This window comes from Euleptes europaea, chromosome 8 (genome assembly GCF_029931775.1).
Source record: "Euleptes europaea isolate rEulEur1 chromosome 8, rEulEur1.hap1, whole genome shotgun sequence".
In the NCBI taxonomy this organism is placed as follows: domain Eukaryota; kingdom Metazoa; phylum Chordata; class Lepidosauria; order Squamata; family Sphaerodactylidae; genus Euleptes; species Euleptes europaea.
Window position 1 is genome coordinate 21599220 of NC_079319.1, and position 24117 is coordinate 21623336.

General features: G+C 43.0%; 1 protein-coding gene across 1 annotated transcript in view; it reads left to right on the plus strand.

The window, feature by feature from the left end:
* ANGPT1 (angiopoietin 1) overlaps window positions 1-24117 on the plus strand; it is a 170224-nt gene that overhangs the window by 93258 nt on the left and 52849 nt on the right. The window contains exons 2-4 of the mRNA XM_056854199.1: window positions 4618-4773; window positions 11496-11617; window positions 23503-23735. Coding sequence (XP_056710177.1) covers window positions 4618-4773; window positions 11496-11617; window positions 23503-23735 — 511 coding nt within the window. The remainder of the gene's footprint in view (window positions 1-4617; window positions 4774-11495; window positions 11618-23502; window positions 23736-24117) is intronic.

Genomic DNA, 24117 nt, shown 5'->3' on the forward strand with positions numbered 1-24117 from the left:
GATCAGAAAGCTGCTCGGCTGGCCCCCAAATGTAGCTGTCGCATATTTTTGCATTATGCGGGAAAGGGAAAGAGATTTCCCAATTGTTTATTTTGCCTGCCATAAGATCCCAGATGCACCGCCAACTTGCGTGTTTCTAATACTCCGCTGGCACTATCTAGCTTGGCAGCATTCACAGTGTGAAGATCCCAACTGCTACTGATATATCTTGTTTAAAAAAGTGTCTCCCTTCTCAATGTATTGAAATAGCCCTTGTTTGAGTAAATAACACAGGCGGCAGTGCATAGGGTCACAGTCTGCCAGCTCGCTTTAATAGGCCAAACACTCCAAACAAATATCATCGAAACTAGCAAAAGCAGCTCTTACATCTGCAAACACTCCAAGGATGCTGGCATCTAGTCAACAACGCTTATCTGTTTTTCACTTCAGAAGTCACTCAGGTCTTCTGTCACTTTATGGTCTCTCAGCCCAAATTTGAATCATCTGTGTTCCTAACTGCAACCTTTAACATCAGAGGTGGGAATTACTCACAGAGTGGTTTCACCCAAAACTTTCTTCCCCCAATGTAGATAGGCTTATATATGTCATATATTCAGAGTCAGCTCAAACTGGTCCCTCGTAGCTCAGCCAGCTAACAGTGGCTGTGGAATCCAACATATATTGAGCTTCTACAGCAAGGTGTAGTGGTTAAGAGTGGTGGTTTGGAGCTGCGTAGTCTGATCTGGAGAACCGGGTTCGATTCCCCACTCCTCTACATGAGAGGCGGAGGCTAATCTGGTGAACCGGGTTGGTTTCCCCACTCCTCCACACGAAGCCAGCTGGGTGACCTTGAGCTAGTCATAGTTTTTTCAACCTCACCTACCTCACAGGGTGTCTGTTGTGGGGAGAGGAAGGGAAGGTGATTGTAAGCCGGTTTGAGTCTCCCTTAAGTGTTAGAGAAAGTCGGCATATAAAAACCAACTCTTTCTTCTTCTTCTTCTTCTTCTTCTTCTTCTTCTTCTTCTTCTTCTTCTTCTTCTTCTTCTTCTTCTTCTTCTTCTTCTTCTTCTTCTTCTTCTTCTTCTTCTTCTTCTTCTTGTAAACCATGGCCCTCTGCATCGTTTTAGCTATTTAAAATATTTTAAATTCTACCTCTGCAGGGGAGTTCAGTAAAAAGTAATAAAACATTGAGCTGTATGCAACCATTCTTGCACAAGTAGAGGACACTTTGGCTTTCACAAAAAGGAGAAGCAATGTCTACTGGTTCTCCCTTTCTGCTGCAGGTTCCCATGCCATATCCAGGGAGCACTCTCCCAGGAGAGGTTTTTTGTGGGGAGGTACACAGGAGACTGCTGTGGGAATGACAAAAATGTTGTTACTCATTTCTGTGGTGTTTTAGCATCTTGAATATACAGTGTAAATGAAGAAAGGGACTGGAATCTGAGACAAACTAAGCATGTTTGCAATCCAGAAAGCTTTTTAGAACAGTTCCTAATCAGACCAGGAGGAATAGAACTTTGGGCAAAGTCATCCCATAGAAGAGCAAAGGCAGAGACCTGGGAGAGATCTACCCTTTCCCAGCATCAGCACACAGCTATGGTGTTTTGAGAAAGAGCCTGTTAACATATTTGCATGAATCAACAAAATTGTTTTTTTTTCAAGCCAGTTGTTTATGAGCATTAGCACACAGCAAGTAGGCTTTTAAAGCAGCAGCACCCCCCCCCCCCCCATGAATCAGCATTCAGCAATAGGGCTGAAATGTGTGGGCAAAAAAAAAGGGTTGGGCTTTCTAGTAGGGAAAAATGGTGTTTTGACAACAGTTAATCAGTAGGGTTGCCAACTGCCCGGTTATGGTGGGCAATCTACCGATCGTTGCTGCAGTTGCCTGCCGACTCTCAGCTGGTCGGCGGGCGGAAGTAGGTAGGGGAAGAGAGAGGGAGTGACCAGCTTCATCAATGCAATGACATCACTTATAATGCAACCCGAAGTGCCAGCGTGAGGCTTTTCCTGCCCCCTCCTGCTCCTTAGTCTTCAGCCAGCTGGTTTCGCTCCTTCCATGCCCTACCACTGCTCAGCTGTTTGGTGGCAGACACTATAACACTCGCAAGAAAATGAGGGGGAAAGCGGCTGGGGAGGAAATCTGCCTGGGAAACCAGGGAAACCGGGCAGAGCTCGTCAGAGAGTGGCAGAGAAGACTCGCATACTGGGGTGCCAGGGAAGCTGCAGAGATGCAGCTGAGCAGTGGTGGGGGGGGGAGTGAAACCGGCTGGCTGAAGACTAAGATAGGAACAGGAGGGGGCAGGAAAAGCCTCACACTGGCACTTCCGGTTACACAGTAAGTGACAGCATCGCGTAGATAACACTGGTCACCACCCCCAACCCCGCCTCCCTAAATCTCCCGCCGGTTGCGAGGTGGGACCTGGCAACCCTACTGATCAGGGCAATAACAATGGCTGCAGCTAAGTGCAGAAAATTTGCAGAAGAATGCTAAGGGGTTTTCATAGACCTCTTTATAGGCTTCAAAGTTGCCATTTTTGCACTGGAATTAAGGCATGGCTAACATTCAACAGAACGTGAATGAAAACTGTCCCCATACTGCTGAATACTGATTGCTGCTACAGGTATATTATAATTATATTATTATTTTTTTCATCCAACATGAAGAAACGGTAGCAAACGATAAGGGCAATTTGAACAGGCCAGTGTGAAATGTACTGTGTGGTCTTTATTGTCACAGGAACCCTCTGAAAGATTTTATAAATGGGTGTCTGTGTTATACTGTCTTTTCCCAGAGTTGACATGTACATTAGTCAAGCAAATGAGCCAAGTGCTGGGCAGGAGAGAGGTCAGCAACCCATCCTATTTGTGACAAAGGAATTTCATTCCTGTTCCTAAACATTGCAAGTTCTTTTTCTGTTGTGCTGCCACCATTTGTGTGGTTGTGCTCAGCTTCTAATTTTCAGAAGTCCAGTTGCTAGGGTTGCCAGCCCTGGAGGTTGGCAACCCAACTATTGCACTGCTAGACGTGTAAAAGAAGCATTGCCACTACAGATAGATTATAATTCTACCCCCCCCCCCCACAACCAGCATAAAGTAAAAAAAACCTCATGACCGTATTGGTAGTCCCTGAGGCACTGTTAGAGGTTAAGAAAAAAGGAAAGAGTTCGTTTGGCCCCCACTGATTTTGTTATATGGCTCATCACAATGTAGCTTGTTGAATCAGCTGTTGTGTAAAATAGTGCTGGGTGATTGATTTTTACAAGGGAAGTTGCGGTGAACCTGCTTCCAGAAGGGCAGGATTAATTCCTAAACATACATGCACGTGAAAGGACCAAGGATCGTAACTTTCTATTGACGGCTCCCTCCCTGTAGAGAAGACAGCATGCCCAACCATGATAGTGGAAGGGTAAAAGGCTGCAGTTTTGTGTGGTTTCTGTTTTATGTTATGTAAAGTTTATGTATAAACTTGGTCAGAGCCAATTCCAGATTTGGGGGGGCGGGGGGCTCAGCAGAGAGTTCCCTGAGCCTCTCTCCCCACCCATTAACCCATTTGTCTCATTACCTGCTTTTTCATCCTTCCCCTGCCTTGCTTGCAAGTAGGGTTGGCAGATCCCTCCTCACCACCAACAGGAGGTTTTCAGGGTGGAGCCTGAAAAGGGGAAGTTTGGGGAGATGAGGGATTTCAATGCCATACAGTCCTATTGCCAAAGCGGCCATTTTCTCCAGGTGAACTGATCTCTATTGGCTGAGGAGCATTTGTAATAGCAGGAGATCTCCAGCTAGTACCTGGAGGTTGGCAACCCTACTTGCAAGCCCTCCCACTTCCTATGTTCACAGCCTTCCAACCACTACAACACACTGACTGTATTGTGCTTTGTGTAAGATAGTATATTTCCATGAGCCTTCTATTTGAGAAGAGCTATTATAGTAAGACTGTGATCGAATAGTCCAAAAACCATGGAGTTTCCAGCAATTTCCTAGAGCTACCGTGGTCATTTCCCGGTATCCCCCAGAAGTGATGTCATCAATCAGGGGAGGATGATGAGTTTTTAATTTTTTAATTTATCTTAATTTTTAATTTTTCTCAGAAAATGGAGGTGATCCTCCACCCTGACTGGGGGCTGGCAGCTGTAATCCAACCATATGTAAGAGGAGATAGTGCTGTGTGTGAACCTTTCAATGTACATGATTGTCATTTTGTGTGAATAGTACAATGTGCATATTTGGTACATGCAACTACAAGTCCAAATACTTGTGGATACAGGCCCATGTGTTTTGAAGCTGAAAAATATGTGCTTTGACCAATTTACACAAAATGGTGACCATGCGTATCAGGAAGATCATGGGTAGCATGCTTTCCTATTATGTAAGGTGGACTGCCAAAAACTGTTGCTCTGATTCAGTCATTTTAATTGAAGCAATGCTCATGTTCACCAGCACATCACTGAGTTATGTCAACATGTGGCATCAAATGATGGGCCTGTGTGTTTGAATGACATCTCTTTCCATGTGGTCTGCGGAGCAGCTCCACCAAAATTGTGTTAGGCTAGATTTCAGGCACCTACATGTTAGGTGTGAATTTTACTGATACCATATCTTGTTCTAAAAACAAATCTTATTATCATTTCTGTTTCATAGCTTGAGAGCTACATTGTGGAAAACATGAAGTCAGAGATGGCTCAGCTACAGCAGAACGCTGTCCAGAACCACACAGCTACCATGCTGGAGATAGGAACCAGCCTCCTCAGCCAGACTGCGGAGCAGACGAGAAAGCTCACAGATGTCGAAACCCAGGTAGATTTCCACAGCTACATTCGCCAGAACATTAACTATGCCCAAACAATTCCTTTGGCTCTGCCATTCCCACACGCTGTGCTCCCCAACACATCGTGCTCCAAGAAACATACACATATCCTGCTTGACTGGTGGCAAGAGCCACAGGGACTGGTTCCAGTTAAGTGTTTTGGTTTGGGCCAGATAGAAATTGCTTGGCACGTTTGACTCGGCATACTTTTGTAAGGCTTGACTAGCCAAGTAAGGAAACCACTGCTGACTTCAAACAAAAAGTTCAGCTACCAACTGAAGCATCAAGAATGCTGCAAGTTCCAAATGTACCTTTGATATGTATTATCCCTTCCTGCTTTAGGCTAGCCTGGATTCTTTTGATTTTCTGCGACATGGTTGCAATCACTGGGGATTTACTTCACTGTGAATATGTTTACATCTTGATGGCAACGTACAACCTGACAAATGTTGGTCAAGGAACAACTGAGGCTATGTTCTCAATGAGGCGATAAATTAGAAACTGTACAATGTCAGATGGCAGCTGAGGGCTCCTGTAGCTGAATGCGTAGGGTTGCTGGTCCCTCTTCGCCACCAGTGGGAGGTTTTTGGGGCGGAGCCTGAGGAGGGTGGGATTTGGGGAGGGGAGGAGCTTCAATGCCATAGAGTCCAATTGCCAAAGTGGCCATTTTCTCCAGGTGAACTGATCTTTATCAGCTGGAGATCAGTTGTAATAGCAGGAGATCTCCAGCTAGTACCTGGAGGTTGGCAACCCTATGAATGTACCTGTATAAGATGAATGAAGGTCAATAAATCTGAAGGAGATCAGTTGTAATAGCAGGAGATCTCCAGCTAGTACCTGGAGGTTGGCAACCCTATGAATGTACCTGTATAAGATGAATGAGGGTCAATAAATGAATCCAGAGAAGACTGAGGTGCTTTTGATGACTGAGGAGTCAGCCTGTCCCGGAGAGGGTCGCTCTCCTGTGAAGGAGTAGGTTCATGGTTTGGGAAGTGCTGCTTATCCCTGGCTTATGGTTGGGGGTTCTTCTGTGACACTTTTTTATCTGCATCGGCACATTAGCTACAACCATTCCTCAAAAAGAATGATCTGACCACAGCGATCCATAGTCTGACCAGATCCCAGAAGATTATTGCAGTGGGCTTTACATGGGGCTGCCTTTGAAAACTGTCTGGAAACTTCAGTTGGACCAAAAGGGGGCGGCCCAATTATTGGAAAGGGCTGGATGTAGGGACTAGATCTCACCTGTGCTGAAAGATCTGCACTGGCTGCCCATTTGTTTCTAGTAGGAGTGGGAGGGGGAGGGGTCAGGGAGGGGGGCATGACAGTTCCCCATCTCCTGAGATCTGCTATTGTCATTTGATATTTTCCTTGTCCATTCACAGCTCACAATTTTCACTCTTTTTCCTTGTGGCTTGCAACATATGGTATCTAACAGTTGCAGTGCATCTAGTCGAAAATAAGCGATGGCCCCAGACTTACCTGGAGCCTCATTTTGCAGCTTGTGGTGGGGAGGGGGGACCACTCGGCCAGCTCTGTGCTGGTGGCATGGCTCCTTCATCTTCTGGGGCTGGAGGGAGGTGGGAGTGTCGGGCAGACCTGACATGATGGGTCGTTGTCTGGGTCCACCCCGCCCCCTTACTTAGCTGGGCACACTCTCTGGGTGCAAGCTCTTCCTCCCACCCACCCTTTGCATTTGGGTTGTTACTGGGGGCATTTTGAATGATTCTTTGTTGTGCTTAGGCAATTCTTGAGAGGGAAGGCAGGAAGGGATGAGCCAGGCTTGGCTCTTGTGGCCCTTGCTTATGTGCCCGGGGTAGTGCCAATTGCCACTTTGGGGTCAGGAAGAAATTTTCCTCTGGGTCAGATTGGCCAGAAATCCTAGAGGATTTTTGTCTTCCTCTGGGCATAAAGTGGGGGGGAAGTAGTTGTAAAGAGTTAAACTGGATGACCCTTGAGGTCCCTTCTACCTCCATGTCCCTATGTTTTTATGCTCTATATCTTTGTCACAGCTTAGTTGGTGGTTTGGGCATTGGGATGGATCCATTTGGGGGAGGGGTGCCTGGGAGCCAGGCTACCCAGTTTTGGGGACCCTCTTAAGGGGTCTTAGGAGTGGAGCCATTTAGTGGCATGCCCAGCTTGGGGGCTGCCAGCTGGTGATCACCACCAGGTGGCAGGGGAACCACACAGCAAATCATGCCCATGTGGGATCTCGGGTCTCGCCCAGTGTTGGAACCATCCCCATTCTGTACCAATACTCCTGCGACTGTATTCAATAAAACTGTGGCCTATTTTTCCCCAGTCTGGTGTGTATGTGGTCCTTCCACCTAAACTCACTTCCCATGTTACCCCTGGGCCTGCAAATGTATTCATGTCTGCAGTCATTTCATTGGCCACTTAGTTGTACCAGCAAAGTGTTTGAGATGGGACATTTTTATTGTACTCCAGCCTTGAACCAAGTTTACAGTATCCTATCCCAAAATGATTACTTAACCCTATGTCAGCATACAGAATAACAAGATCAATTACACAAGAAAGAGCACTTAATCAATGCTAGCTAGCGATAATATACACACGGTGATAACAATATAGCTTTATTTAAACTCTCAGCTTCTTAGTTTTCCATAGAAGGGCCAATAAATGTTTCAAACGCAACTACCTTACTTTATAGGTGATGGCATATGAGTGCAGGAAAGTTTGGTAGCAAAAAAAAACCCTTACATTTTTGGTCTTATGTTGTAACAGAGAATAGAGACTTTCAGCCCGTTCCTGAAGGTGGGGTCTAAAAGGGGTTAGGCGGTGGCATGACCCCCACGGTGGCGTAAGTACCACTTACATTGTCCAGATGGGCAAATATGCCAGCATAGGGGAACTGCATTTTTCTGGCATGAGGCCTCATGCTGGCAGCTTCCTATGCACTTTTGGGCTGGGAATACCCCCTCTGTCAGTACTCCAATATACAACACCAAAAATGGTGGCATAGCTCCATGGAATGCTATGGAGCAATTCTATGGGGCTTGGAGGAAAGGGCAGGTTTTTGGCTTCAGTACGGGGCTGGAAGCTATTTAGGAGGTGGTGTCATCCCTAGGTGCTGCCTAACCACACACCCCATCAGGAATGGGCTGAATATTATGTATTTGTATTGTATTTTAAAAAAATAAGCATGTCAAGGCTACCTCACACATCATCCTCAATCAAAAAGGATCCATTCTTATATTACTACAGTTGCATGGTTACTGCCTCACACACAAACACACCCCAGCTTGTTTGTGCAACCCCCAGCTGAATAAGACCTGGGCTCAGCTTCTGCTTCCCTTCCTGTTGCAGGTATTTAAACTTTAGCATGGCCAGAGGCATGAGCCTTTTGGCAAGATCCAAATGGCTCTTGGCTCATGGCTAAGAACCAGCCCAGCAAATTCACACCAGCCCAGGATGTAGCCTATTAAACTCGGGGGGGGGGGTATTTAAATTGTTTTTTTGGGGGGGGGGTCTTCACTTGGGAGAAAAGCTGAGTAAAAATACCTAAATAAATACATATAATAGAATGGACCCTTACAGTGGAAGGACATAGGCACATTCTCAGGGTGGAATTATTCATTATGCTCAACGTTCAGCTCCTACCCCAAACGGCAACTATATGTTGACTCATCCCCTCCAGAAAAGCCATGCTGGATCAGACCAAGGTCCATCAAGTCCAGCAGTCTGTTCACACAGTGGCCCACCAGGTGCCTCTAGGAAGCCCACAAACAAGACGACTGCAGCAGCATTATCCTGCCTGAGTTCCCCAGCACCGAGCTGTGGACAAAGCCTTCCCAGTGCTGGGGAGTAGGGCTGCCAGCTCCATCTTTGCTACTGGCGGGTGGTTTTGGGGGCGAAGCCTGAGGAGGGCAGGGCTTGGGGAGGGGAGGGACTTCAATGCCATAGAGTCCAATTGCCAAAGCGGCCATTTTCTCCAGGTGAACTGATCTCTATCAGCTGGAGATCAGTTGTAATAGTGGGAGATCTCCAGCTAGTACCTGGAGGTTTGAGCAACCAAAACAAGGAATAGTGCTCCAAATGTGGCTATTGGAAATCTCAGGCACTTATGGCAAAAAATACAGACACAATTATGCTGTTACCAATTCTAATGTAAATACAAGCACAAAACACAAAGTAGACAAAATTCAATTGATGCACTAGCGTAATTACATACCCAAGTGAACAGGCTCATAGCCTCCCTGTATGTAATTACGCTTGTAAAACCTTGTATTTATTTATGTATGCTTTATAACTCCTTGTATATATACTTTTGTTACTTGTGAGCACTCACACATTTTTACAGAACAAAGGTTCTGAGGAAATTGTCTCTGTGGACTGCCAATGACGAAAAAGCGGTTGCGAAATAGGATACTTACCGGAGACCTATTTTGGCTTTCACCACACAGCTTCTAAGACCTTGAGTCAAACAGACTGTTGATGCAACTTCAGACGGAGTCTACACATGTATTAGCATGCTAGTGCATCAATTGAATTTTGTCTACTTTGTGTTTTGTGCTTGTATTTACATTAGAATTGGTAACAGCATAATTGTGTCTGTATTTTTTGCCATAAGTGCCTGAGATTTCCAATAGTACCTGGAGGTTGGCAACTCTAGCTGGGGGGAAGAGGCTTTTCAGTCTTTCACCGAGCCAGATGACTATTTATTGTTGGGGTTCAAGGGATTTGTAGTTTTGTGCGCCTCCTGATGTATTTGACTAATCAGAAACATAACATTGCAAATCATGTGAACTCTGGGAGGAAATGACAATTCCAGAGCACCTGGCCCAGTGAAGGAGAGTCGATCAAGGCTTTCTTGATCCTTGCGAGTCTTCTCTGTTATGGTTCCCTCCATTCTTTTGCAAGGGTATATGTTTGGAGTGGGGCACTGGCAAGGAGGGTGGTGGGCAATCTCCCCCACCGTGGATTTCTCAGAAAGATCTGAGGTTTTCCCATGGCTGCTCTGAGAAAGCATGGAAAATAAACATTGAAATGAGCCGGGGGAGTGGGGTTCATGCATCATTTACATTGTATGTGATATCACTAGGGCTGCCAACCTCCAGGTAGTAGCTGGAGATCTCCTGCTATTACAACTGATCTCCAGCCAATAGAGATCAGTTCACCTGGAGAAAATGGCCTCTTTGGCAATTGGACTCTATGGCATTGAAGTCCCTCCCCTCCCCAAACCCCACTCTCCTCAGGCTCCACCCCAAAAACCTCCCACAGGGGGTGAAGAGGGATCTGGCAACCCTAGTCATCACCTTGATGTGGAATGGATTGTAAGGGGATAGGATCTTAGCTATGTCTCCTCTGTGCTCCTCTTAGTGATGTCTCCTCTGCCACTGGTATTTTAGGTGGTGTTATGTGTTGAGGATGTTAGGTCATAGGCTGAGATCCAGACTATTGTTTCTGAGGGCACACGGAGGACAATTTTCTCATCTTCCTCTTCTGGGGGCAGACCCAAATGCCCCCCAAATCCTAGTTCTTGGGAAATGGAGATCCCAAGGAACAGGATTGGGAGGGTCATTTCAGGCTGCTGTGAGGGGGTGAGAAATATTTATTTATTTTATTACTAGGGTTGCCAGCTCCAAGTTGGGAAATACCTGGAGATTTTTGGGGTGTTGTCTGAGGAGGGTGGGGTTTGGGGGACTTCAATGCCCTAGAGCCCAATTGCCAAAGCAGCCTTTTTCTCCTGGGGAACTGATTTCTATTGCCTGGAGATCAGTTGTAATAGCAAGAGATCTCCAGCCACCACCTGGAGGTTGGCAACCCTATTTACCACCCACCTTTCTGCTCAAAAGGATGCCCAAGGCAAGTAACCAGTATAAAACGTCCTGTTATAATGTACCAAATAATTAAGTGTTAACTAACCAAGTTTCACCAGGCAAAAGGTGGCACCTCTGCATTGTGGTTCCTTTGAAAGGCATTAGCAGCCAAGGACATGGGCCTGAGCAGGTGGAAAAGTTGAACCTAAGTGGCAACATCTCCCCAGGCAAAAGAAAGTTGTGGTTGGTTGGTGGAAATCCTTTCACCTGCAGAAACACCAGTCTGGATCCAATACTGAGGCTCAAAGAAATGGGACAAAACTGAAGGATTACGAATTTACTTCCATGGCATCGTGCATTAGCTGTGGTGATGAGAACCAATATGACAGAACAGACATTCAGTAGAAATTCTATTTACAGAACACTGGCTGAAACAAGGTGACTTTCATCTAAATTTTTGTCCAAGTACTCTAGCGAGCTTCTTGGCTAAGTATGTTGTCTGAAAGAACAAATGTAAATCCTGTCTTTTTCCTGTTCTAAATGAAATAAAATTGCTGCATTTATTCATGTGCTGGTATCTAAACTATATTTCTGAGTTGAATTATTACAGCGGTCTAAAGTTAAGCACAATAGAACTGTTATTGCTGTATTAAAACTGTGGCGGTAATATATTGCACCGTCTAGAGCTGCCAACCTCCAGGTGGGGCCTGGAGATCTCCCGGAATGACAACTGATCTCCAGGCATCATAGATCAGTTCCCCTGGAGAAAATGGCAGCTTTGGAAGGTGGAACGTATGGCATTATACTCTACGGATCCCTCCCTCAACTCCATGCTCCTAGGATCTGCTCTCAAGCCTCCAGGTATTTCTGAAACCGGAGTTGGCAACCCCAGCACCTTCTAACATCTCCCCCCCCCTTTTTTTATCCTTCAGGTACTAAATCAAACATCCCGATTAGAAATTCAGCTGCTGGAAAATTCATTATCTACTTACAAGCTGGAGAAACAGCTGCTCCAACAGACCCATGAAATCTTGAAAATTCATGAGAAAAACAGGTGAAGCTTACATTTCTTGGTTATTCAATGATTGCCGGGTTCATCACTGCCGTGTTATTTTCATGTATCTCAGTATATCATGCATATCAGATAACAAATATTCCTATGAATTTGAAAGTTAAAGCAAGATGGACATGCACAGCACTCAGGTTGGAATTGGGAAATGAAAAAAAATGTAGCAGAGGAGAATTCCAAACACATTGATTCCAGATCAGAATTAATTCAGAACTAGAGAGACTCACATAAGGAGAATTTGAAACCTGTTGGATTCAGTGTCTTCTCCCCTTCTGGTTTTTGGTGAGCCAAATCCACCTACTTCCTTTGTCTCTGCCAGGGCTTTTAATTGTTTCCAAAGTTATGTTGCTTTGCACAGAAAAGAAGAAATAGAGGAATGGCATGAGATATTGTTATATATCTCACAATCACCCCAATAACACCCCAGCAGCACAACTTCTCTTGGTTCTTTTTTGTGTTCTTTGAAAGCACTTCATGTTCTCAGTCAGTTTTTCCAAGTTATCCTCAAAAAGGCCGAAGAAGAGCTTCATGTTTAGCAAGGAGCAGACCAGTACCTTGAAATGATTTTTTCATGTCTTCAGAGAGAGCAAGCGTGGTGTAGTGGTTAAGAGCAGCAGACTCTAATCCTGTTAACCAGGTTGGTTCCCCACTCCTACACATGAAGCGTGCTGGGTGACCTTGGGCTAGTCACAGTTCTCTCAGAACTCTCTCAGCCCCACCTTCCTCACAAGGTGTCTGTTGTGGGGAGAGGAAGGGAAGGCAATTGTGAGCTGGTATGAGTCTCCTTAAAAAGGTAGAGAAAATTGGGATATAAAAACCAACTCTTCTTCTTCTTCTTCTTCTTCTTCTCTTTTAATAATTCACTCACCCAAAGGATCATTTCATCCTTTGGGATCTTCCTTTTCACTTAATGCACTTAGGAGATGAGAAGACAACCACATAGACGATCATGAGAAGACAATCATGCGATTCCTATTGTCCTGTTTATGAAGTGTAATTGCATCCATCATGTGGGTGATTGAGTTGTCTTAAATGCAGCTGGAGACCTTTTACACATCACCTCAGCAATGTTGAGGCTGCTACCATGGTGTCTTCCTACTCCACCGTAATAATTGCCAAAGCTATTTATTTAGATATTTATACCCTACTTTTCTCCCCAGTGAGGACTCAAATCAGCTTACAACATCATTCTCTTCTCTTCCATTAAATCTTTACAATAATGACTGTAGGTAGGTTATTCACAGTGGGTAGCCGTGTTAGTCTGTTTGCAGTAGTCAAAAAGGGCAAGAGTCCAGTAGCACCTTAAAGACTAACAAAAATATTTTCTGGTAGGGTATGAGCTTTTGTGAGCCACAGCTCACTTCTTCAGATAGGTTGGTTAGACTGAGAGAGAATGACCAACCCAAGGTCACCCAGTGGGATTCCATGTCAGAGCAGGGAATCAAGCCAAGGTCTCCCAGACTGTGGTCCAACACCTAAACCACTGCATCATAGTGGCTGTTCCAGCCCAGAACCACTAGGGTAGAAACCAGTCTTTCAGGAAGACAGTTGGCTCTGCCCATAAGTTTCTAAGCCTTCAATCACTTCTGCAGTGATATCTGAAGGGACCCTGGGAAAGTGGTTTATATAACACCATGTTAACATATAAACTAGCCCTGGTTGGATGCAGCCTTTGTGAGAAAGCAGAACAGAGAGGCTGAAACAATAAGTTGAAAGCTACTCCCTCTTTTTGACTAATGTGCTCGATCAAGTTTAAATGGCATATTATTGAATTATTGGCAAGGCCATTACAAAACTTCTGGGTCAAAGAGGAAACGTGTGTGGTTTTTAACCCAATGACCTTCTGGTGATATCAATGACCTGCCAGTTAGTGGCTTAGAGATTAAAACATGCATAAGGCAGAGATTCATACAGGCCAGGGCTGGTGTATGTTTAATCTTTTGCATTTATTTATGTACCTTAACAATGTGTCACGGTGCTGAGGTATGCATTAGAGTAAATAAATACGGTCTGCCTTGACCTATGTGCAACTATATTGACTTACAGAGTGACTGGCCTGTAATGTGCTAAAATAGCCTGAGCTTGTATGTGAAAAGAAGGGATGTGATGAAAAGAGAAGTGCTGAAAATCTATTTCTGTGCTGCAGTGAAGGCAGGGAATTAGGTGCAGTTTGTTCTAGAAAGCAGAAAGGAACATGATCCGCTCAGAATCGGCAGGGAAGGTTGGGGGCTGGAGAGATTGTACTTCCTAGTTTTAGATATGGCTACATTTTGTATTTATTTTATTTACTGAAGACATTTATTAGCCTTTCTATTTTCTATTTATTAGCCCTTCTAACTTTCTGTTTTGCAGAACTCAAAGCAGTTTATAGGGAATTTGCCTAGTCCATCTACAACATTTGAATATCTGTTTGAATATGCCGAGTAATCTACAGCTTATATAGAGTAAGAACTGCCCTTAGACCAAAGATCAACAATAATGCTATAATGAAAGAGACAAACTGTGTCAATGTTCAGAATAAGAAATCAACAGAGCTAGTAGAAGAAAGTCTATTTGGATAAATGAACCTTTCTCTCTATCTATAATGTATAATTTATCACTCTTTGATATCTAATTTATCAATTCAAACTGCCTCAGCAGGAGAAATATGATTGTCTATTGTTTATTGATCTCCCCCACCCTGCAAATTTAAGCAACACAGGGATTTTTAGAAATAATCACTATAGACTTTTTGATTGCACATAATTTTGGAACCTGAATAGGTTTGTTTGTGTGTGTGTGTGTGTGTGTGTGTGTGTGTATACATGTGTGCTCACACGCTTTAACTGTAAATATACCCATTATCCCCAAATCCTTGCTGAGTTCTCTTTGCTCCCATAAAACTTTATTAACACTAGCATTACATTGTTTAAATAGCACTGCGATTCATAATCTCTATCGGATTTATTATACTAAGAAAACAAGAGAGTCAGTCAATTACTCTAGTTTCCTGGCAAGTAAAGAGTCACAGCTGAATCTCCACCTATACATATAACACAAGTAAAAGATGAAGTGGTTATTTATCACAGCATATTTAGCACTTATCTGTACCTGTTGGGCAGCTCAAAGGAAGAATAAATCGTGTTATCTGTTCTTTGTAAAATCCAGACTTCAAGAATCCTACTGACATTTATTTATTTTTTAAATCACAGGACTGGTCCGTATCTTCTTCTCCAACACATCATTCTCTGCTTAGAAGTTTAAAATCCTCTTTAAGCTTTAGGCATGGTCTGGATTGGATTAGGAGATATACCCTGTCCCTTGCAGAGGAAATTGCCTGACTCCAGCATTCCATCCCCCCAAGGAGCATCTTCAGCTCCTTCTCCACAGTCGTCTTCTTCACCCAGACAGAAGCCGCAATTGGAAGCCTTTATATTGGATTATCCTCCATCTGCCTGGCCTTCCGGATGTTTATACGAGTTACGCTGGGCCATCCTGCTGGTTTACATCCTGATAAATTTAACGCACCATTTCTTGGGTGGAAAATTGATTTTGGGCCTCGTTAAGATCAATAGGCTAGACATCAGTTATGTAAGAAGACTGCATGTAAAACAAAAGTCCTTTATTTAAAAAAAGAAGAATTAGGAGCTGAAGATTTATTGTCAAGCTGGACATGCCCCCATAGTTAACTTACCATAAAAATAACACCCTGTTCTTTTCACCTTTAACTTGATCTCATAACAATTTAAAGGCCATTTCAGATAAACGTGCATCTCCTACATGGAAAGAGCTTCCTTTGTAGGAAGGCCACATGGGTGAAAGTACGGCTGAAAGTAACACGTGTGGGTTTAGAATGGACCTAGAAGTGTGTAACTCTTCTAGTCCTAAGTGTGCTTAGGATTGCACTGAGAGGAATTTACTGAAATGTAGGAATGTGATTTTCTTGTCCTTGCTGGTTTGACTCAAAAACCAGCAAGTCAAACTGGTCTGTCATTTTTTCTCTCCTCTTTTCTGTTTTACTCCTACTGAATCAAAATTCCAATGTTCTTTGCATCTCTATTGCACACAACATAATAATGCATATAATGTAAAACAGTGTCGAGGAATAGAGGTTCTAGCAATGTTAATAGGTGGAATGAAAAAGATCACAATCACAGTGCACAAAAGGTACCCAAAAGAGCCATGTTTGTATCAATGTGCACAATGTAACCTGTTCCATATATTCATTAGGGAAAAAAATTATGGACAATTCTCACATTACATTGTTAGACATTTAAAAATGTGAAGTTTCAAGTGCTGAACTGGTTCAAATCATTCCTCCCAGATCAGACTCAAAAGGTTCTATGGGAAACCAGTTATCATCAGTGTGAGAACTAACCTGTGGTATTCCACAGGGCACAATTCTATCCCCCATGCTTTTCAATCATTCATCACTTTGTGGATGGTTGTTATCAATATGCAGATGATACTCCACTCTATATATCCTTATCCAAGTCTGGTGATGCAGTAGAGGTCCTAAATCACTGCCTACTGTGGCAAATTGACTAAGACTGAACAAACTGAAACCAAACCCTGAAAAGACAGGGTAATGTTGGTTGGGAAGGTGGAGATCTTGAAAGATGTTGTGCTCCCCACTTTTGAGGGGGTTCAGCTGATCCTTGCTGACTCGGTTAAGAGCCTTGGGGTTATTCTGGACCTAATGTTATTGCTGGAGAAGCAAATTAATGGAGATGCAAAAAAAAAAAAAAAGGCTTTCTCCCAACTCAACCTACCCCATAAGAAGGCTGATCTGACCACCTGGATCCATACCACAGTGACAACCAGACTAGACTACTGTAATGCACGGTACATTGGTCTTCCCTCAGAATCAATTCAGAAACTCTAGTTGGTGCAGAACACCTAATATTTTAAGGCTAAGATTTAAAAAGTACAAGTCTCCAAGGTTTCAGATTTCTGTACTGAGCCACAAGGCCACTTGGTCCACATTTTTTACTGGCATTACTGACTAATCAAACCCAAGCGATAAACACTTTTAATCTAAATTGGCATTTTTTTCTGCCTCTCAAATGAGACTTGCCTAAGTAAAGAATAGAGATTTTATTGTAAGGTTTTAGGAGAGCTCCTCACTGTATACCTTTTGCAAAAGGAAAGAGAAATGAAATGAGCACTCTGACCACTGAGGGTTACTGATGCAATTTCTCCCACTGTATTTTGGTATTTTTGGTGATACAGCTTTCATTGTTGTCCTAATGTAGGAAATTGAAGCAACCCACAGAAAATATATCTATCTGCCTGCCTGTCTGTTTGTCTAGTACTGCTCATACAACTGTAGCCTTGAGCAGAAAATTAAGGAATAAAAAATGCCTCCCAATGAGAATTGGTGCACGACACATTCTTAAAACACTGACTCTGCAGGATATTTGTTTAGAAAAATTATTAATCTTCAACGGGAACAAAAACTTTAAAATTGGCCCACTTTTGCATAATACAGTATTGAACTTAACTTCTATAACATCAAGATGTGTCATTGCTAAAGCAGTAAAACATCTGTAGGCTTCCTCAGTGTCCAAGCCAGTAAAGCGCTAAATGACATTGTCACACCATTCTTCTTCATGTAGGCAGTTTAGCTGTCAATGCAACTCATTGTCAACTTGTGACAGCCATAACTGAGGATTTAATTTACTGTTATCTTAAGAAGTGTGTGGTAAATAACAAAGATGACAGAAATCTACATTATGGAAATCGTCACACACACACATGTACAAAGAAACCTTATGTGAGGGATATCTTTGTGAGACAAGGGTATCTACCACTATATGGTCTTTGTTACCTACCACATATGGGTTTTTGTATGCATATTTTTAACTTCTGGCTCTCTGGGTTATGTCTGCCCAGTCAAAAGTTCAGTGAGTTCCAGCATGTATGGAACTTCTCCAGTAACTGTTCTGTTAACTTTGCTTGAACACCTTTGTTCTTTGCTACATCCTGATCTTCTTCATCTGCAAGAAGATCAATGGATCTAGTCATGGATGCACTCAGAATAGGGAAGTCAAGCCCCAAACAGGGACTAGTATACTTGCACGGCAGGGCTTCTGTTCTCATCACAAAACAAAAGCTTGTATTACTTCCTTCTCCCCCTTTCTCTCTCTTGCCTGCCTTCTCTCATTCTTTTTTCCTTACTCATCCTTCCTAGTGAAGCTATTTGCTCATACTCTTGATACTTTGAATAATTAAGACTACATTATCTAATCTCCACTCTTGGGTATTTGTGTTATTCTCATTTAATAAACAATTTCATATTTTATTTTCTTTGTGATTCCTTTACACCTTCCTAGCCAATTGTAGCACTTCATCACCAAGTCAAGAATAATTATGGCTAACATAGGGTCATTGCTTAAAGTGCAATGCAAGCCTAAGCAGAGTTACCCCCTTCTAAACCTACTGACTTCAGTGTACTTCGAAGGGTGTAACTTTGTTTAGGATTGTCTTTGATTCTTTGGTTTGACATTGGTTGTGTTGGGTTTGCAACAGGGTCTCTTACTTCTGCTGTTTTGGTTTGGATTCTTTGGTTTGACATTGGTTCCATTGGGCTTGCCATATTGGTCCTGGCTTGTGCTTGGCTCCTGTAGTTTGATATTGTTTCTGATGGGCTTGTGACAGTGTCTCTTGCTTAAGTTAATTTGGCAGTTCGCTTGAAACTTGGGAGTGTGGGCAGGCAGGCTGGTTCCCTACAATTTTGATGTCATTTGCTTGAAAAACAGCCACTCCAGTCCCCCAGAAAGAGTTATCCACAGGGAATAATGCAAATTCCAAAACAGAACAGAGGACCTGAATAATCCAGAATACTGGAATGGAAACCCTTCCTGAAATCTGAATTCGAATTTTTTCCTCCAAGTGCACATCCCTATCTCTGTCTCATTGTTTTAAAATGTACACCTTCACTGAGAGAGGTTCCAGCAGAGAGAGCCTTTCATGTTGCTCATAATTTCCCTTTGGAAGAATAATTATATTCTTTATCTGGATTAATTCTCCAGTGTTGGCATCCACCTCCCTGTTCAAAAAAGACACTACATAGCTTAATAACCCTGCAGTCTGAGACCATTTGTGCTGCCATGTTTCTTCTGCCACCTCCCAAAAAATTTAAGCATATTTGGGAGAAACAGCCTTTTTTTAACTTAAAATGTCCTGTAATCCTGTAATGTCTTTAAGTAGTGAGCCAAGACCCAATATTGGGTCTCTGGCCAACTTCATGTGGGTCGTGCTGGCTAGGGGCACTATCACATTGACATGTATCCTTCCATTCCACTCAGAAAAGTCCGAAGACTTTCTGCAGCCTAAGATGACTTCCTCCAACAGAAGAACTGCTTAACTTGGAGTTCAGGCTCCTTAAGATGCAGGAAAGCTTCAGACATTTTTGAACAGAGTGTTAAGATACATAGTAGCATTTCCTTATTGCTTTCTTTTAATATGATTTGTATGCAGCTATTGCTTCTTCGTTGAGAAGCTATTGCTTCTTCGTTGAGGAAGGTCATATTTATTTGGGAGGTTTATTTGGGAGGAGTTTATTTGGGAGGAGGGAAAAATGTTCTTCTAAGAGGAAAGGTATTATCATTGGCGGGCGGGGGGTGGGAACCATAGGGCCCAACAGTTAGGTTCAGGTTCAGGTTCAAGGTTATTGTATTTGGCCAAAGGCCATTACAAGAACTGAAAAAAATCCATATAACAATCATTGATAAAAGTTACATTTTGGTAACAAATCAAAACTCCAGACTCACTATGAAATAAAATAAACCCGAATAATTAGTCCTCAAGCCCAAACTTTGAACAGCTGCCCAAATAGTGTTCACAGTTATAACTGGTAAATCCCACTGCCCATCAAAAACTGAATTTACGTCTCAGTTCTGTTCAGTATTTCTACGTTCTACCTGCCTGGCCCAGATTTTCTTTGCTGTCAAAGCAAAAAGGGCAACTTTATGGGAGACTCCTGGCTCTGTATCTGCAGGGAGAAATAAGATCTTTTCTAGGGGTGTGCAAAAAAAAAAAATCGGTAAAATTCATATTCAAGTTTATTGGGCCTGATTTTTTTCGGGAAACCCGAAATAAGCCGAATTCCCATACCAGTAAATGTGGGAATTCAGTTTATTGCATCTATGTAGCAAAAGTCGGCTAATGGAAAATTCCCATAATAGGAAAGAAAGGGAATTTTTGGCAAAGCTCCTGTGGGGGCATTTTTGGGGGTAGAGGTCCCAAATTTTCAGGGTAGCTTTCATGGACTCTCCTTGCATGAACCCCAAAGTTTGGTGAAGATTGGGTCAGGGGTCCAATGTTATGGGCTCTGGAGAGGTCACCCCCTCTATAGATGAGCATTAGCCGATCAGCGAACGTACAGAGAATCTCTTACCTTCCAATGCTTGTCTATGGAGGCGGGAGGGGGTGACCTCTTCTAGACCCCATAACTTCGAACCCCCTGACCCAATCTTCACCAAACTTGGGTGTTCTTGCAAGGAGAATTCCTGCAAGCTACCCTGCAAGTTTGGTGGTTCTGTCTCAAAAATGCCCCCTCAGGAGCTTTGCAAAGCCTGGGGAGAAACCAAAAAGCCAGATAATTACCCAGTTTTTTCGGGAATGGCCAATTTGGGTTTGATTTCCCCCCCCCCCCAGGTTTTGGAATTTGGTAAACCCAAATCCAAAATTTACTGAAATGGCTTTTTTTTGCTGTTGCTTATTTTCAGTTCGGGTTTATCAATATGTACAGCCCTAATCTTCTACGTCACAGTACGTTGGTCCAACTCAGATAACAAGAGAGAAGAGGAAAAATGAAATTAGAAGAATGCAGAACAAGCATCCTCCCCAGATAACACTCCCGACAACAGCATCCAGGAATTGCATCTTATATTATTATATTATAATGTAATATTATTATATTAAACAGAGGGGGAAAATACCCAATCTAAAAACAAAGTTGGGTACCCAAAATTTGGTGAAACAAAACCTAAATAAATCAATTAAATATATTTATTATAAAGCGCTTGTTCATATATTTTTTTAAAAGCCCATATGGCAATAGATACAAGGTTGATACTCTATAACCACAATTGAGCAAGCATGGCGTAGTGGTTAAGAGTGGTGGACTCTAATCTGGAGAACCGGATTTTATTCCCCACTCCTACACATGAAGCCAGCTGGGAGACCTTGGACTAGTCACAGTTCTCTCTTAGAGCTCTCTCAGCCCCACCTACCTCACAGGGTGTCTGTTGTGGGGAGAGAAAGGGAAAGTGATTGTAAGCCAATTTGATTCTTCCTTAAGTGGTAGAGAAAGTCTGCATATAAAAACCAACTCTTCTTCTTCAACCTTGTATCTGTTGCCATATGGTCTTTTTAAATATATGCGTAAGCGCTTTATAATAAATATATTTCATTGTTTTATTTAGGTTTAGGTTGTTGTGCTATAGCAATAACACAGTTGACAGTGAAGTATGGATGCACCCTTTGACCAACCATACATAACCATTATGTATAAAATAATGTAAAATTTAGTTTGAGGTCAACCTGGCTGAAATGTGGAGTATAAATACCTAAAAAGTAAAATGATGCAAAAATAATAGATTTCATCAAGTTATAAACATTATCCTATTTGAAAGGGGTCTTAATAAAATCATTTTCTGTTCCACGCAACAATGGTCTAGTCATCTTGGCTCTTCAACCCACTGTTAGCATTGGGAAGCCTTCCATCTTGCAGGAGTGTGCTGCCAGGTGTCAAGGCCAGAGCTGTGGGTGGTGTTATCCAGAACAGGGTCTGGGTAATGTTGAGTCTCTCTGCCAATGATTGCTCATTGGTCTTTTGGTCTTTTTGAACACTTTTTTTTTTTTACTTCTCTTGAAATGTCTCAGATGCATTGCCGAGCAGGAACCTTAGCACTGACCTTCGGGTTTTGCTTTCCTGGATGCTACTGTTCCTGATGGAAGGTTTCCCCCCCCTGTACTTTTAGCCACCATATCTAGATTAGGACTTAACGGGGGTGGGGGATCAATGCAAGGTAATTTTTTCCTAGTGCTACAGGTCCGTTCCGGGGAAAAGCATCTTGTGGTCATTGCTGCCTGTCTTGCAGATGTTAAAAACATAAAAAGCCATGTTCCAAAAATATGACATTTCCTTTCTCAGTGAGAAATGACCCTTTTATTAAAGATGAAGGAATGCTTCCTACACAATTGCTTTATATGTGTAATGGTCTCAGTTCTTGGCTCTTCACTGTTTGTTTGCCAGATTAATCCATACTATGTACACACATTGTGTGGTTTTTATATGCAATATATGTAGTATTTATATGTGCTATGTATGTCACACACACACACACATGTATGTGTGTGCATATGTATATTAGAGAGACAGTGAGAATGCCTACAGTTTTTTCATTAGCAGGATTATTTTATAATTTTTATTTATTTTATTATTATTGAAATCCTCAGTCTGCCATGGAAGTTCACTGGATTACCTTGGACCCATCCTTCTCTCAGAATAACTGAGACTAACTACTTCAAATGTTCATCTCTTAGGTAAACTGGGATGCAGGGCACAACAATCTGATGGAACAATGAAAGAACAGAATGGATGAAATCCTTTCATCCTCACATGGAGATCTGTTATTTTGTCTGAGTTACCGGGAAATCTGAGACTCCATCTAAACAGCGAGGATTCTCCATTTCACATTCATTATTGATGCTAATGCAGAAGCAGAGGTTTCATACACCACCAGAGGGCTTTGGAGGGGCCTTTAAAAAATTGGTGGATGGCCCAAGTTAGCCCAGTCTTATCTCAGAAGCTAAGCAGCATCAGCCCCAGTTAGTATTTGGATGGGAGATCACCAAAGAAATTCAGGGTTGCTATGCAGAGGCAGACAATGGCAAACCACCTTCAATAGTCTTTTGCCTTGAAAACCACATTGGGTCATCATAAGTCATCTGTGACTGGACAGCACTTTCCATCACCACCAAATGGTATAGAGAGAGCCAGCATGGTGTAGGGGTTAAGACTGGTGGTTTGGAGCGGTGGACTCTGATCTGGAGAATCATGTTCGATTCCCCACTCCTCCACATGAGCAGTGGATGCTAATCTGGTGAACCGGGTTGGTTTCCCCACTCCTACACATGAAGCCAGCTGAGTGACCTTGGGCTAGTCACAGCTCTCTTCGAGATCTCTTAGCCCCACCTACCTCACAGGGTGTCTGCTGTGGGGAGGGGAAGGGAAGGTGATTGTATGCCGGTTTCATAGACTCATAGAATCATAGAGTTGGAAGGGACCAACAGGGCCATCTAGTCCCACCCCCTGCACAATGCAGGAAATTCACAATTACCTCCCCACCCCCAGTGACTCATACTCCATGCCCAAAAGATGGCCAAGGTGCCCTCCCTCTCATGATCTGATTTGATTCTGCCTTAAGTGGTAGAGAAAATCGGCATATAAAAACCAACTCTTCTCCTCGTTCTTAAGTGCTATAGCATTTTAGTGCTATAAAAATTACTGATTTTTTTAAAGCTCACCAGTTGTATGGCAATGAAAATGGTGACTATGAGAAGCTGATGGAAGGAAAATGGTACCAAGGTGGCCAGGACATTTGAAAATGTGTGCCTATCCATCCAGATGGCGAGATCTATCCAGATGGCATTTGGGACTGCACCTTTCCCAAAAAGAATGGGAAACAGTCTTGAATATGTTTTTATGAAGTCCACTTTCTGCTTTACCAGTGCAAACATGTGAATGATGAAACATTGGTAGGTTCAAAGGTAGATCCACAGGTGATCTTAGAAAGAGAGCCTCCCCACCCTCCAACCGACAACCAGCTATTGATTTACATCAATATTAACAAACATGGTATTGTTGTTTCATTCTCCAGCTTACTGGAGCACAAAATCCTTGAAATGGAAGAAAGACACAAAGGGGAGCTGGATACTTTGAAGGAAGAAAAAGAGAACTTGCAAGGGTTGGTATCACGTCAAAGCTACATCATTCAGGAACTGGAAAGGCAGCTAAGCAAAGCAACCACCAACAACAGTATTCTTCAGAAACAGCAACTGGAGCTGATGGACACCGTTCACAGTTTGGTCAACCTTTGTTCTAAGGAAGGAGGTAAGGTAGCAGCTCCTTGAAAACTTAAGCATTAAGTAGGGATGGTCCTCACCTGAATTTCTTCTCATATTTTGGGGCTCCAGAATTTCTAATCTTGTTTGCTTGCCTGGTCCACCCTTTTTCCATTTTTGATTTTGAGACTTGTTCAGATCACTGGGCGTGAGTCATCATTTCCTGTTTTCAGCTTTCCTGATGTTCCCAAGCATGGGTGTGTTTTGATTAAAAGGCCACATGAGAAGGAGTCTTGATGGGGAGGTGCTGTGCCTCAGTGGTGGAGCATCTACTGTGCCTGATAACAGACCCATGTTCAATCTGTGGCAGCATGTACAGTTAAAAAGACCAGTAGGGGGTGATATAAAATACCTCCACCTGAGACCTTGGA